The sequence below is a fragment of the Oncorhynchus tshawytscha genome, linkage group LG23 (genome assembly GCF_018296145.1).
Source record: "Oncorhynchus tshawytscha isolate Ot180627B linkage group LG23, Otsh_v2.0, whole genome shotgun sequence".
In the NCBI taxonomy this organism is placed as follows: Eukaryota; Metazoa; Chordata; class Actinopteri; order Salmoniformes; family Salmonidae; genus Oncorhynchus; species Oncorhynchus tshawytscha.
Window position 1 is genome coordinate 3,394,670 of NC_056451.1, and position 15,352 is coordinate 3,410,021.

The following is a 15,352-nucleotide window of genomic DNA, read 5'->3' on the forward strand; positions in this document are numbered from 1 at the left end:
CCCAAAACTTTAACTTTTTTTTTTTTAGGGGCTTTACAGCTTGCAGAAAAATCTGTGGACATTTTACAGTCTGTGGTGAATTGTTAAGAATATACAGAACAGCTCGAGACACATTGGTCTACCCGCAGAAATGCTGGTTGTCTAGATTTGGCGTGACCCCCCGGAATCCTCCCACCCTGGCATCCCGCTGACCTGCACTCTGTCCTCAATGCACCTCTGCAGCGCGAAGGCCACTCGGCTGTGGGAAAGGGCGGTCTCCCTCCGCTTCGCAGTGGCTCGCAACCACTGCCTGTCAAAGCCACACTGCATCTGAGACTGGCCTCGGTGTCCAAACTGACGGCAGCACGCTGTGCTATGTCCTGAGTTAGCAGGAGTGTACCGTTCAGAGATATTCTACCCCCCATGAACATGTACCCGGCCCCCACCCACCTAATGGACATTTATCATTGTTACGGCGTAAAGATGGGGATGACTCTTTGCGAGGGTATCTGATATCATTGGTCCTCAATTAGTGGCTCACACTAGATTCAGGATAAATGGAGTTGGCTCTGAGTTAGCCTGCCCCAGAGTAGGTTCGTTCTGAAGGATTTGTACTCATAGAAATTTTTCTTGGCTAAAAGGTTAGCCACTTAACTCAAGTTGAACTCAGACTTGACCAAAGTTGACTCCTCATACCTTATCCGTAGAATAGGGCTCAGGTCGGTTGTTGAAGACTTTTCCCAAATAGCCACAGGTGACAAGTAAATAGGCCTACGTATGGTAATGTTGTGACAGTCCGTATGGGATGTTGACATGGAGCTCCTTGTACACACAATTACACAGTGAAATTGCTCAAGTGCACGACAGCAGATAACGGTATCAAGGATGTTACCAGCAAACCTCTGGTTGACCGTGCACTCTGCACCATATTTTACTGTCTGAGCAGGGATTCGAACCAGCAACACTCCCACTTGTGTAAATGGTCTAGGCAGCAGCTAATGGGGATCCATAATAAATACAGATATGAACTGCTCGGCTACATGCTGAGCCCAATAATTAGTGATGGTAATCAAACAGAATGGGGTCTGAAATCGAACATGATTCTAGAATTGCCCTCCTTAGTTCAGCCACTCTGTTCCCAGTGGGGTGGTCTGGCATTGACTGGATATAACACCATGGCTCTCATCTTGGACTATAATCTTACATGAGGCCTGTGAGAAAGCTGACAATATGGTCATCATAAACAATTGCTGGTGTCATGTGTCTATGCTCTGAATAGTTATCGGACGAAACCATTGATCAGCCCTCTTCTCTTCCAGTTCCGACAGGAGTACCTGGACACTCTGTACAGATATGCCAAGTTCCAGTACGAGTGTGGAAACTACTCTGGGGCTGCCGAGTACCTCTACTTCTTCCGTGTCCTGGTAAGTCTAGTACCACTTATTTCAGTGTACTCTTATGAAATATCAAACTGGCGACCTTGGATACTAGATGTTCACAGCAAGTTAATAGATCTAGAGACATTTTTTAATTTATTTGATATTACAGATTTGTACCCTTGAAACGTCATCTGTAGTTTTTGGAATAATAACTGGACCACTGACAAATGGACACTATTGGGCAGTGCTATATATTAGCAAGCTCTTTAAGGGCAAACAGACGATGATTGAAGCTTCATTAAGAAGTATTAGTTTCTCAGGAACGACTCCCATTTGTGCATTAATCACTTTCGTGTGATTTTTATTTTTTTCCCCAGCAGTGGACAGTGTCAAACGCCATAAATTATGAGCAGTATACATCCACTTAACATTGCATTTTTGGAATTACACAATGTTTCCGTTGATGTATACTTTTTTGGCTCGACTCGTGTTATGAAAAATTGAATTTCCTACTTCACTGCTCGGTTGTTTGGCCAGGTTCTTTAGTTTTTCAAAGGGCTAGCAGGTGGAAGAGAACACCCTCAGTTAATTGCATGTGAAAAGCTGCTGTCATTCCCTCATTCAATTCTCCACACGTCTTCAGTATTAGGATGAGTTGACGTTCAAGGACAAGGTTTTTTTTTTTTTTTACTGTGCCAAGTGTTCAGCAGCAGACTTCATAATCTTTCTTTAGTCCTCTCGCTGGGCGGGCTGCAGTGGACGACTTATTGATTTGATAACTCTGATAGCCAGATAACTCCTTGTCAGGCTTATGAGTTACGTAACGTGTTCTGGTGGGCTTTGAAAAAGTGTACATCCGTACATACAATAGGCACACTCAAAAATAATCAACTGACTGAGAGAACAGGTTTACTAAACAAAGAACTGGCCTACCAGTTAGGCCTAAATGAGTGGACTTTGTAAATGTATAGCCTATCTTGTTTGAATTAGGGATGTACATTTTTTTTGGCCTAACTAACCCCGGTTAATTTGTTCCAAACAGTAAAATGACGTGACCAACAGAAAATACGATGCTGTTTAAGTGACTCAACTCTGTTTTCACTCTAATGTACAATTCTAAATGCAAAGGTCTGAATTTTGCTTCAAGCAGCAACCAGCTGTCTGGGGAGCTGCTAGGTAATATTCCTCTCTAACTATACTTTATATGCGGTGCAATTTAATTCCACTAAATTATGAAAATGAACCTATAGACCGAGCTTGACCGGTCAAATGTATTTTCGGTAAACCGATAACATTGCTGGTTTTTAATGTTTTGCAGCCAATTCCATTGCGTTTCTCAACCTGTGTGGCTATACACAGCATTTCCTTTTTGTTGTTTTGGCTAACATACGAGAGTCCGTGGTGCATGGAGGAGGGATTAAATCATTTTCACCAGCAGTAAAATGCTTTGGAAATCAGATAATACCAAATAGGGTTGGGGCAGATAGTAATTACAGTTCACTGAAAGTACTGGCAGTATTCTCCTTACACATGCGTACATCTTATTTCCTCTAAACAAAGGGATCGTTGCGCTGGTGTTTGTGGCTTCTCTCCCGCTGCCCTCAGAAATCAGTGAAAGATGAACTACACAGAGAATGGGAAAGGTGCAGTAGGACTGTGTGCACTGCTGTAACGCGTTGGAAACCTCTTAGGCCAAGAGAGGTGGTAACCTGACTGAGAGGGGAGGCCAGAGGAGTGTTTTGTGTCACAATAGAGTGGTGTAACACTAGATAAGTCCTGGGAATGGACATCCTGTGACCTCAGTGGAAGGTGCCACCAGATCTTCAGTGCTGCCTTTGTTAGTCTCTCTCCAGGACCAGTGGCATCTAAGGGCTACTCATTGTCTGAATGCTCGGCTGACCTTTTGCGCTATCGTTGACTTTAACGAGTTAAGTCGCCTAATGTTCTTCAGAAAGCCTTGGCGTCAAACCTAATTTCCAAACAAAAATAATCTGTTGGCCAATGAGGTTCATTTCTACTGTAGGAACCACCAGACCCAGTGTTGGTGCTTTTAGTCTGAGGTATGTTTTTATGGTCACACTGACCATGCACCATCACTACTATTACCTTGTGTTTCCCCTTTCAGAAGCCAATGTTGTTTTTTGTGAAGCTGTTTGCAAATTTGGTGGTCAAACTCGCCTACGTTTTTGGTGGTAGATTTCATCATTGTTACTCCAAAGCCAGGGTTTACCATTTTGTCTCTACTATCAGTGTCCTGTAATTCCTTAAACCAAACGAGCACAACCAGTGTTTTCCAATTCTTACTCCATTGTTTTATTTTTGGGGGGTTGCGTCTGTCATTTGAGATCTGGGGTATAGCAAAGACTTGTGCCAAAGCCAGTCTCGAAAAAATGCAAAGAATAAAATCAACACTTTACATGTTCATCAGAATGACAAATATTACATCCAACTTAGGTTTCCCATTGTAATTGACATTTGATACTCTCGTGAAGATGTCTGTGACTGGTCATGCACATTGGTGATGCTGGTGTCCTCTCCTGATAAACAGGCTTAGCAGAGACTCTCAGCAACGAGCTCTACTTTCTGTGAACAGCCTCTTAACCCAAAGCAGTTGGGCTCTTTTTTTTGTTGTTGATTGATTCTATGTGATGCACTCACATTTAAGTATGCTAGCGAGAGACATTGAAGACTAGATGATGGCGGCTCTTGCTTAAACATGAGCAACTCCCCCCCACATCAAAAGCATGCAATTGATGCGCTCCCTCTCCGCACAGTTCTTTATGGTTTTTAGCTCAGTCTAAATAAGTTATGTAGATTATTTTCCAGTTTTGAATTTACTCAAATCATTAGCCCCTCATTTTAAATTTCAGCCAGGGCAGTTACTGTTACCAGATAGCCGCTGCCTCCTTGACAATCCAAAGGCTCATTTATTTAAAAATATATATTTTTTTTTTACAAAAAATGCCTACACGTCTGTCTTTATACTTCATACCTGCTGCCCTATTTCCCCCCCCCTATTGTTGTGGACCTCCCATTTTCTCAGACTGCCCCTGTAAGGTAGAGGTGAGGCTCCATAAGTCATCAAACGTGGGAAAGCCAGTCAATTAAACAGAGGAAGCCAGGCTTGCAAAATCCAGGCCTCGGGTTCTGTTACAGTGTGGCGTAGCGCAAAAAGAGCAACTTATTCATAGCATCAGTGAATGTAGGTATTGGATGTTGCGAATAAAGATTGAGTGTCCCGACGGTTCTTCAGCACAGTAAATTTATTGTTGCTGGTCAGTAAGTGAAAATGTGCCTCTTTTCGCCAACAAATGGAAACTAGGTAACTGCTGGAAAAACCCTGGTATTGAAACTATTGTTGCGTGGCCACCAGTGAATGTCAGGCAGTGTGTAGAAAGCTGCCATAATGACATGGAGATCGGCCAAACCTAGCAGGCAGGGACTTCCAAGGCAGAAAACATTTTTTTATAATTTTTTTTAGACGGATGAAACAACAACCTTTTAAATTGGCACCGTGGTTGGCTTATCTCCTAAATTATAATGCTTAATCTTTCTTATGAGGTCTCTTTTTTTAATTAAAAAAAAAAGTAATTTCAAGCAGTCCCAAGTTTTGTTTTATGATCAAAGGACTCTACTGTTGTGAGTGGATGAATGGCCTTCTGCTCCTCTTTGTGTGGACTACCTTGCTGCTGACTTTCCCCACTTGTTTTTTCCTTACCAGTATTCTTTTCCACCGATCACCCTTTTTATGTCGCAGTTCATTTTAAAAGTTACTGTGTAGCCTAATAGTCTTCATGTAGCCTAGCAGGTAACCTAGCGGTTAGAGCGATGGGCCGCTAACTGGAAGGTTGCTCGTTCGAATACCCGACCCGATGAGGTGAAAATCTGTTTGCCCTTGAGTTGAGCAAGGCACCATAATTTGCTCCAGGGGCGCTGTACTGCTATGTCTGACCTTGTAAAACAACACTTAGGTGAAATTATCTGTTGTATGTATTAATCCTTTATCTTGATTATGTTTTTCTCAATCACTAAGAGATCCCAGCTGATTTCCTTCTCCATCCATGGATCATTCGTGTCTCACAGTCCACTCTGCTGTCTGAAAGAAGGGGTGTGGTGGGTTGCGTCTAGGTTACTGTGGCCTTACAGCAGGCACCCGCCCTCACTTCCTGGTTGACTCTTGTCACTGACTGCGTTTGGTGTTCATCATAAGCTACTTTGGGCCGGCGGTTCCCATGAGCCATAGGGTGGAGGCCTAGCTTTGATTAAGCACAATTGGTCCAGGTTTTGCCGGTGTAGGCCGTCATTCTAAATAAGAATTTGTTCTTAACTGACTTGCCTAGTTAAAGGTAAAAACAAGTAAACAGGAACTTGTGACTTTGAGGATGGCTATCCCTTCAACTGTTTCTTGTTAGCATCATTTCATATATCAATGCATTTAGCCTGTGAAGAGTTGTATTAAGACTATAGATGGCATGATTCAACGTGAGGTTTTCCTTTTGTGTTAATGGTAGGAGGTTATCGCAATTATATTTTAACATGCTTGAAAAGCTGTAGAAGTTATTGAAACATTCCTCAAGACATGCAGGTTGTACAGCCAATGAAAATTAAGTGTCCTGGCAATGTACCAGGCATAGACTTTGGAAAAGCATTTTATCTGGTTTGGACTTTTTTTTTTTTAGCTTGATAGCCAATCGGGGACATTTCCTAAGGGCATTAACAGATTTGTCTTCGATGCCCTTTTCCATCAAATTAAGCATCCAAACGTTGTCATTTATCTAGACGGATTACCCTGGCTCGGCATAAATTATGAACACCTCCCAGATGGTGTTGAGAAACCCAGGCTGTTGCTGGTCATAGTGCATCAAGGTTTCTGTGGCTGGAGCAGGACCTCTGTTGTTGGTGAACTCCAAGTGATAGACATTTTGGTAACTCTGCCTCTACTACATGCTTCTCCTTGTAGCCTTGTTGATCAAAGTTATCAGATGTTGCGCAAACCACCACCAGAAGTAGTAGCACCATACACACTTCATTAATGTCCATTCAGAGAGGGACAGAAGGCAAGAGGGGATTGACCGGAGGTCTGAGGAACAGCGATGGAGTTTTCCCTCAAAGATGCTAGATGTGCCCTCCATTCCATCTACTCTCATTTTACGTGTATATCTTCAATGTTCTCTCCAATTGCAACTGCTAATTTAAATATCCAATTGAGTTATTTTAAGGGAGTAATATCTGAACCCAGAGTTGTGAACTCAAGGTTTCTTCAACCATTTCCTTTTAGATAGAATCTGAACCATGTAATTGTGGTATGGAGATGTTGCTGAACTTTGACCTGCTGACCCTGCCCCAGAAACGTCACAACCACAGGGACCAAGGTGGTAGCTTGAACTAGGCAGAGCTAAATTTAAATAACATATTCCTTTCTTGACTATAGAGTAGGGCCAAAGCTGAAATGCCCTATGTCCATCTTTAGTGATGTGTGTCTTCCCAAGGCCGTGTGCCACCCTGCACATTTTTCAGGAGTTGCAGCATTAATTAAATAAAAGTAACAATGTTTTAGCACATTGTACGGAGAAGCTCACATATGCTTCAAATGTGCTCCTAGTTAGGGTGGTAATCTGAAAGGATTGCGGAACATCTGCAATGCAGCGGTTGCCGTATCACAAAGTGCAGCAAATTAGGTTTTATAAAAAGCTAAACATTCATTTCTCTTTCTGTCAAGTCCCATTCCCTCAGGATGACATAATTTAATCCGTTTATCCAGTATAAATAAGAAAAGTAACTCCACCGAACAGTTTTGCTTGCCAAAGCCAAGCGGCGGTGGCAACAGCCACTACTTCACTGACTGTCCCCGAGCGTGCATGTGTGCGAGCACACGGTTTGTACACTGAGGCATTTATCAGGATTAGATCTGCCAGTGCCTGGTCATTTTGCAGGTGGGTTGAGTTCTGCTGCTGTGTGAGTTGATGCTTTGTTTATGTTCTAACAAGTATGACATGTCTTTTCCCAGGTCCCGGCCACAGACAGGAATGCCCTGAACTCCCTGTGGGGGAAGCTGGCCTCTGAGATCCTGATGCAGAACTGGGAGGCTGCGATGGAAGACCTCACCCGCCTGAGGGAGACTATCGATAACAATGTAAATGCCCCACTTCTCAGAATTTGACACTGCACTCTGATTCCCTTACGTAGATTCGACTCCCGTATTGACCGCTTCATGTTTCAGCAAAGCGCTGTTGCGGCTTGATGCCCCACCCCCTTTCAGTCCTGACTCCAGAGGATCTTGAAATGGAGCAGTTATGTGGATCTAGTTTTTTAAATTTGATTTATTGGATGGATAGCTGGGAAGGATGCAGGGGTGCGGCCTCTGGCTTGGAAGGAAAACGTTTAAAAGGGAACTGAGACCTCACGTTCTTAAAGTACTCAGAACTTTTTAATTGTCTTAAAGTATACTGTATTGTCACCTCAAACAGAACTAGTAAATAATAACTCTCTCCTGTCCAGTCGGTGAGCTCCCCTCTCCAGTCTCTTCAGCAGAGGACCTGGCTGATCCACTGGTCCCTATTCGTCTTCTTTAACCACCCCAAAGGCAGAGACAACATCATTGAGCTCTTCCTGTATCAGCCACAGTAAGTATTTTCATCTCTGACACACTGGAGTTCTGTGAAACACTGTTGGCTTATTTAGACCTGATGACTAACCCTCCTTAACATATTGCTCTGTAAAAGCTGCCATCTCTACAGTCTGAGGCGCAGTGTCTTCACTGATCCACACTAAACCCTTGAGTGACCCAAGAGGTGATTGTTAAAATGTGGCCTGCTGGCATCCTTGGTAGGGATAATTTCCTTCCATTCTCCCCAAAGAAGAGGCACAGTAGAGGGCTGAACCTTGGGCCCCAGGGTTTGCTCCTGGCCCAGGAGAGACAAAGTGGTTCAGCTGGCAGCCGCCTGGGTCAGGTCCTTCTAACTGTGGAGAAAGTACACGTTTTTATTAGACTAACTTGATTTTGAAAAGGAGGCCATTTACTCTTAACTTTTGGGAAGGGGGTTGCTTCAAAAACCTACTTGGGGTATTTTTTAAAAGTGGTTTCAGTCCGTTTGTTTTTGTGTGGTCTCTTTACTCTCGAAGCTGCAAGTTAGTCTATGTGTATTGCAGATCACAAAAACTCAGAACTGCGTAAAATTTGCTCACAAAATATTATAATGCATCCCCCCCATTCTGATTGCCGGTTTGTGTGATTGTAGTCAACTGAAGGTATGACATGCCACCACAACATAGGAAGTCTGGTTCTCTTGAGTTTTACTTTATAATTTAATTTACATTTATTTTTTATTTAACCAGGTAGGCAAGTTGAGAACAGGTTCTCATTTACAATTGCGACCTGGCCAAGATAAAGCAAAGCAGTTCGACACATACAACACTACAGAGTTACATATGGAGTAAAACAAACATACAGTCAATAATACAGTAGAAACAAGTCTATATACGATGTGAGAAGGGAGGTAAAGGCAAAAAAAAGGCCATGGTGACAAAGTAAATACAATATAGCAAGTAAAACACTGGACTGATAGATTTGCAGTGGAAGAATGTGCAAAGTAGAACTAAAAATAATGGGGTGCAAAGGAGCAAAATAAATACAGTAGGGAAAGAGGTAGTTATTTGGGCTAAATTATAGGTGGGCTATGTACAGGTGCAGTAATCTGTGAGCTGCTCTGACAGTTGGTGCTTAAAGCTAGTGAGGGAGATAAGTGTTTCCAGTTTCAGAGATTTTTGTAGTTCGTTCCAGTCATTGGCAGCAGAGAACTGGAAGGAGAGGCGGCCAAAGAAAGAATTGGTTTTGGGGGTGACTAGGGAGATATACCTGCTGGAGTGCGTGCTACAGGTGGGTGATGCTATGGTGACCAGCGAGCTGAGATAGGGGGGGACATTACCTAGCAGGGTCTTGTAGATGATATGGAGCCAGTGGGTTTGGCGACGAGTATGAAGCGAGGGCCAGCCAACGAGAGCGTACAGGTCGCAATGGTGGGGTAGTATATGGGGCTTTGACAAAACGGATGGCACTGTGATTGACTGCATCCAATTTGTTGAGTAGGGTATTGGAGGCTATTTTGTAAATGACATCGCCGAAGTCGAGGATTGGTAGGATGGTCAGTTTTACACGGGTATGTTTGGCAGCATGAGTGAAGGATGCTTTGTTGTGAAATAGGAAGCCAAATCTAGATTTAACTTTGGATTGGAGATGTTTGATGTGAGTCTGGAAGGAGAGTTTAGTCTAACCAGACACCTAGGTAGTTGTCCACGTATTCTAAGTGAGCAATTGGAGGCCACGGAAGGAGAGTTGTATGGCATTGAAGCTTGCCTGGAGGGTTGTTAAGTGTCCAAAGAAGGGCCAGAAGTGTACAGAATGGTGTTGTCTGCGTAGAGGTGGATCAGGGACTCACCAGCAGCAAGAGCGACATCATTGATGTATACAGAGAAGAGAGTCGGCACCCCCATAGAGACTGCCACCGGTCCGGACAACAGACCCTCCGATTTGACACACTGAACTCTATCAGAGAAGTAGTTGGTGAACCAGGCGAGGCAGTCATTTGAGAAACCAAGGCTGTCCAGTCTGCCGATGTGGTGATTGACAGAGTCGAAAGCCTTGGCCAGATCAATGAATACGGCTGCCCAGTAATGTTTCTTATCGATGGCGGTTAAGATATTGTTTAGGACCTTGAGCGTGGCTGAGGTGCACCCATGACCAGCTCTGGAACCAGATTGCATAGCAGAGAGGGTATGGTGAGATTCGAAATGGTCGGTAATCTGTTTGTTGACTTGGCTTTCGAAGACCTTAGAAAGGCAGGGTAGGATAGATATAGGTCTGTAGCAGTTTGGGTCAAGAGTGTCCCCACCCTTTGACGAGGGGGATGACTGCAGCTGCTTTCCCATCTTTGGGAATCTCAGACAACACGAGAGGTTGAATAGGGGTGGCAACAATTTCGGCAGATATTTTTATAAGGAAGAAAGGGTGCAGATTGTCTAGCCCGGCTGATTTGTAGGGGTCCAGATTTTGCAGCTCTTTCATAACATCAGCTGACTGGATTTGGGAGAAGGAGAAATGGGGAAGGCTTGGGCGAGTTGCCGTGGAGGGTGCAGTACTGTTGACCGGGGTAAGGGTAGCCAGGTGGAAAGCATGGCCAGCCGTAGAAAAATGCTTATTGAAATTCTCAATTATAGTGGATTTATCAGTGGTGACAGTGTTTCCTATCTTCAGTGCAGTGGACAGCTGGGAGGTGTTCTTTTTCTCCAAGGACTTTACAGTGTCCCAGAACCTTTTGAGTTAGTGTTGCAGGAAGCAAATTTCTGCTTGAAAAAGCTAGCCTTGGCTTTTCTAAATGCCTGTGTATAATGGTTTCTAGCTTCCCTGAAAAGCTGCATATCACGGGGGCTGTTCGGTGCTAATGCAGAACGCCATAGGATGTTTTTGTGTTGGTTAAGGGCAGTCTGGTCTGGGGAGAACCGAGGGCTATATCTGTCCTTGGTTCTAAATCTCTTGAATGGGGCATGCTTATTTAAGATGGTTAGGAAGGCAATTTAAAAAAATAACCAGGCATCCTCTACTGATGAGATGAGATGAGATCAATATCCTTCCAGGATACCCCGGCCAGCTTGATTAGAAATGCCTGCTTGCTGAAGTGTTTCAAGGAGCGTTTGACAGTGATGAGTGGAGGTTGTTTGACCACTGACCCATTACGGATGCAGGCAGTGATTGCTGAGATCTTGGTTGAAGACAGCAGAGGTGTATTTAGAGGGCAAGTTGGTTAGGATGATATCTGAGGGTGCTCGTGTTTACGGCTTTGGGGAGGTACCTGGTTGGTTCATTGATCATTTGTGTGAGATTGAGGGCATCAATCTTAGATTGTAGGATGGCTGGGGTGTTAAGCATGTTCCAGTTTAGGTTGCCTAGTGGCATGAGATCTGAAGATAGATGGGGGGGCAATCAGTTCACATATGGTGTCCAGAGCTGGGGGCAGAGGGTGGTCTTGTAGCAAGCGGCAACGGTGAGAGACTTGTTTTTGGAGAGGTGGATTTTTAAAAGAAGTTCAAATTGTTTTGGTACAGACCTGGATAGTAGGACAGAACTCTGCAGGCTATCTTTGCAGTAGATTGCAACACTGCTCCCTTTGGCAGTTGTATCTTGTCTGAAAATGTAGTTTGGGATGAAAATTTCAAAACTTTTGGTCTTCCTAAGCCAGGATTCAGACACCGCTAGAACATCCGGGTTGGCAGAGTATGCTAAAGCAGTGAATAAAACAAACTTAGAGAGGAGGCTTCTAATGTTAACATGCATGAAACCAAGGCTATTACGGTTACAGAAGTCATCAAAAGAGAGCGTCTGGGGAATAGGAGTGGAGCTAGGCACTGCAGGGCCTGGATTCACCTCTACATCACCAGAGGAAAAGAGTAGGAGTAGGATAAGGGTATAGCTAAAAGCAATGAGAATTGGTCGTCTAGAACGTCTGGAACAGAGAGTAAATGGTTTCTGGGGGTGATAAAATAGCTTCAAGGTATAATGTACAGACAAAGGTATGGTAGGATGTGAATACATTGGAGGTAAACCTAGGTATTGAGTGATGATGAGAGCGATATTGCCTCTAGAAACATCATTGAAACCAGGAGATGTCATTGCATGTGTGGGTGGTGGAACTAATAGGTTGGATAAGGTATAGTGAGCAGGACTAGAGGCTCTACAGTGAAATAAGCCAATAAACACTAACCAGTACAGCAATGGACAAGGCATATTGACATTAAGGAGAGGCATGCTTAGTCGAGTGATCAAAAGGGTCCAGTGAGTAGTGAGGTTGGTTGGGGTCACGGCGATTCAGACAGCTAGCCGGGCCATCGGTAGCAAGCTAGCATAGGATGGAGGTCTGTTTTTAGCCACCTCGTGCGTTTCCGTCGGTAGGATTAGTGGGGTTCTGTGTGGTAGAGGGGATCAATCCAATTCGCCAAAAGAGAGGCCCAAGAAGAAGAAGAAAAATGTCTGATAGGTCTATTCAGATAGCAGCCGATAAGACAGCTAAACGATTAGCGGACCGCAGATGGGCGTTCAGGTAACCTCGCGACGGAGGAGCCAGCTGGATAGATCACTTCCTCGGGCAGCTAACGTCGGTAGTCCAGTTGTGAAGGCCCGGTGGGGCTCCGTGTTGGCAGTAAAACGGGTCCGGATAGGTGATTGTAGCCCAGGAGTGACTGATGGACCTCTTCAGCTGGCTAGCTCCGCAATAGTTGATGTTTGCTCCGAAATCGACGTAAGCCGATAGTCACACGGCTAGCAGCTCGCTAGCTGCGAGATCCAGGTATAAATGTCCAGAGCTTGCGGTTGAAATCCGGGGACATGGAGAGAGAAATAGGTCTGGTATGTTCCGGTCCAAGCCGCACAAAACTGGCGATAGATTTTTGAGCTAAAGGATAGCTGATGACCACAAACCGTGGTTAGCTGAATACTAACGATTAGCCAGTAAAGAAGCTGGCTAGCTCCTATGGAGGATTACAGATTTGAGGTAAATAATACTTTTTATATATATAAATTGGTGAGGCGTGTTGCAGGAGTGTTTTGAAGATGAGTTTATGGAAAATAAAAAATATATACACTGCTCAAAAAAAATAAAGGGAACACTTGAAACAACACAATGTTTATTTTATTTATTTTATTTTACCTTTATTTTACTAGGCAAGTCAGTTAAGAACAAATTCTTATTTTCAATGACTGCCTAGGAACAGTGGGTTAACTGCCTGTTCAGGGGCAGAGTGACAGATTTGTACCTTGTCAGCTCAGGGATTTGAACTTGCAACCTTCCGGTCACTAGTCCAACGCTCTAACCACTAGGCTACCCTGCAGCCCCAATGTAACTCCAAGTCAATCACACTTCTGTGAAATCAAACTGTCCACTTAGGAAGCAACACTGATTGACAATAAATTTCACATGCTGTTGTGCAAATGGAATAGACAACAGGTGGAAATTATAGGCAATTAGCAAGACACCCCCAATAAAGGAGTGGTTCTGCAGGTGGGGACCACAGACCACTTCTCAGTTCCTATGCTTCCTGGCTGATGTTTTGGTCACTTTTGAATGCTGGCGGTGCTTTCACTCTAGTGGTAGCATGAGACGGAGTCTACAACCCACACAAGTGGCTCAGGTAGTGCAGCTCATCCAGGATGGCACATCAATGCGAGCTGTGGCAAGAAGGTTTGCTGTGTCTGTCAGCGTAGTGTCCAGAGCATGGAGGCGCTACCAGGAGACAGGCCAGTACATCAGGAGACGTGGAGGAGGCCGTAGGAAGGCAACAACCCAGCAGCAGGACCGCTACCTCCGCCTTTGTGCAAGGAGGAGCAGGAGGAGCACTGCCAGAACCCTGCAAAATTACCTCCAGCAGGCCACAAATGTGCATGTGTCTGTTTCTGACCGTTTGAGCAGACTCCATGAGGGTGGAATGAGGGCCCAACATCCACGGGTGGGGGTTGTGCTTACAGCCCAACACGGTGCAGGATGTTTTTAATTTGCCAGAGAACACCAAGATTGGCAAATTCGCAACTGGTGCCATGTGCTCTTCACAGATGAAAGCAGGTTCACACTGAGCACATGTGACAGTCTGGAGACGCCGTGGAGAACGCTCTGCCGTCTGCAACATCCTCCAGCATGACCGGTTTGGCGGTGGGTCAGTCATGGTGTGGGGTGGCATTTCTTTGGGGGGGCCGCACAGCCCTCCATGTGCTCGCCAGAGGTAGCCTGACTGCCATTAGGTACCGACATGAGATCCTCAGACCCCTTGTGAGACCATATGCTGGTGCAGTTGGCCCTGGGTTCCTCCTAATGCAAGACAATGCTCAACCTCATGTGGCTGGAGTGTGTCAGCAGTTCCTGCAAGAGGAAGGCATTGATGCTATGGACTGGCCCACCCGTTCCCCAGACCTGAATCCAATTGAGCACATCTGGGACATCATGTCTCGCTCCATCCACCAACGCCACGTTGCACCACAGACTGTCCAGGAGTTGGTGGATGCTTTAGTCCAGGTCTGGATCCCTCAGGAGACCATCCGTCACCTCATCAGGAGCATGCCCAGGCGTTGTAGGGAGGTCATACAGGCACGTGGAGGCCCCACACACTACCGAGCCTCATTTTGACTTGTTTTAAGGACATTACAACAAGTTGGATAAGCCTGTAGTGTGGTCTTCCACTTGAATTTTGAGTGTGACTCCAAATCCAGACCTCCAAGGGTTGATAAACTTGATTTCCATTGATCATTTTTGTGATTTTTGTTGTCAGCACATTCAACGATGTAAAGAAAAAAGTATTTAATAAGAATATTTCATTCATTCAGATCGAGGATGTGTTATTTTAGTGTTGCCTTTTATTTTTTTGAGCAGTGTATGTATAAAAAGGTATGCGAAGAAAGTTTTGATATATATATCCACACCACACACACACACACACACACACACGACAAGACAAGACGAGGACAAAAGATGTCTGACTGCTATGCCATCTTGGTGACACATGAATGAAAGGCTGCCCAATAATTAGTCATGAAAAGCTCACACAAACATCTGTTTGGACAAACTTGAGGGAGTGTTTGCTTTGCAATTTCAGTCAAGAAACCACTTAATTCCACAGTGAGGCTTGGCCTCACCCCTTGACCATTACTTCCTTTAGCCAAAGTTGGTGGCTAGGCCTTAGTTTAATGTTTGACCTCTGTTACCCACAGTCAGCAAAAGTTGCATCAGGCCTTCCTAGTTTGTGTTATTGAAAACCTCTGAGTTCAAGCGCACTCACGGTGAGAATATTGTCATGAGGTGATCTATGATGTAGGTGCAAAGGGGGAAACTAATACTTCAGTAATGCTATCCAAGCTCTCACCGTTGGTTTACATTGTTCTATCAATCTCAGGTGGTTAATGAAATCTCGCTCTCTACCACCCATCTCCACCCTCCTATCCCGTCTCTCTCCTCATTATT

At 44.6% G+C, this 15,352-nt stretch overlaps 1 protein-coding gene across 1 annotated transcript in view; it reads left to right on the plus strand.

Annotated features, from left to right (window-relative positions):
- Positions 1 to 15,352, plus strand: part of LOC112223141 (eukaryotic translation initiation factor 3 subunit E) — a 47,469-nt gene that overhangs the window by 13,333 nt on the left and 18,784 nt on the right. The window contains exons 5-7 of the mRNA XM_024386145.2: positions 1,299 to 1,403; positions 7,366 to 7,491; positions 7,857 to 7,981. Of these exons, the coding sequence (XP_024241913.1) occupies positions 1,299 to 1,403; positions 7,366 to 7,491; positions 7,857 to 7,981 (356 nt within the window). The remainder of the gene's footprint in view (positions 1 to 1,298; positions 1,404 to 7,365; positions 7,492 to 7,856; positions 7,982 to 15,352) is intronic.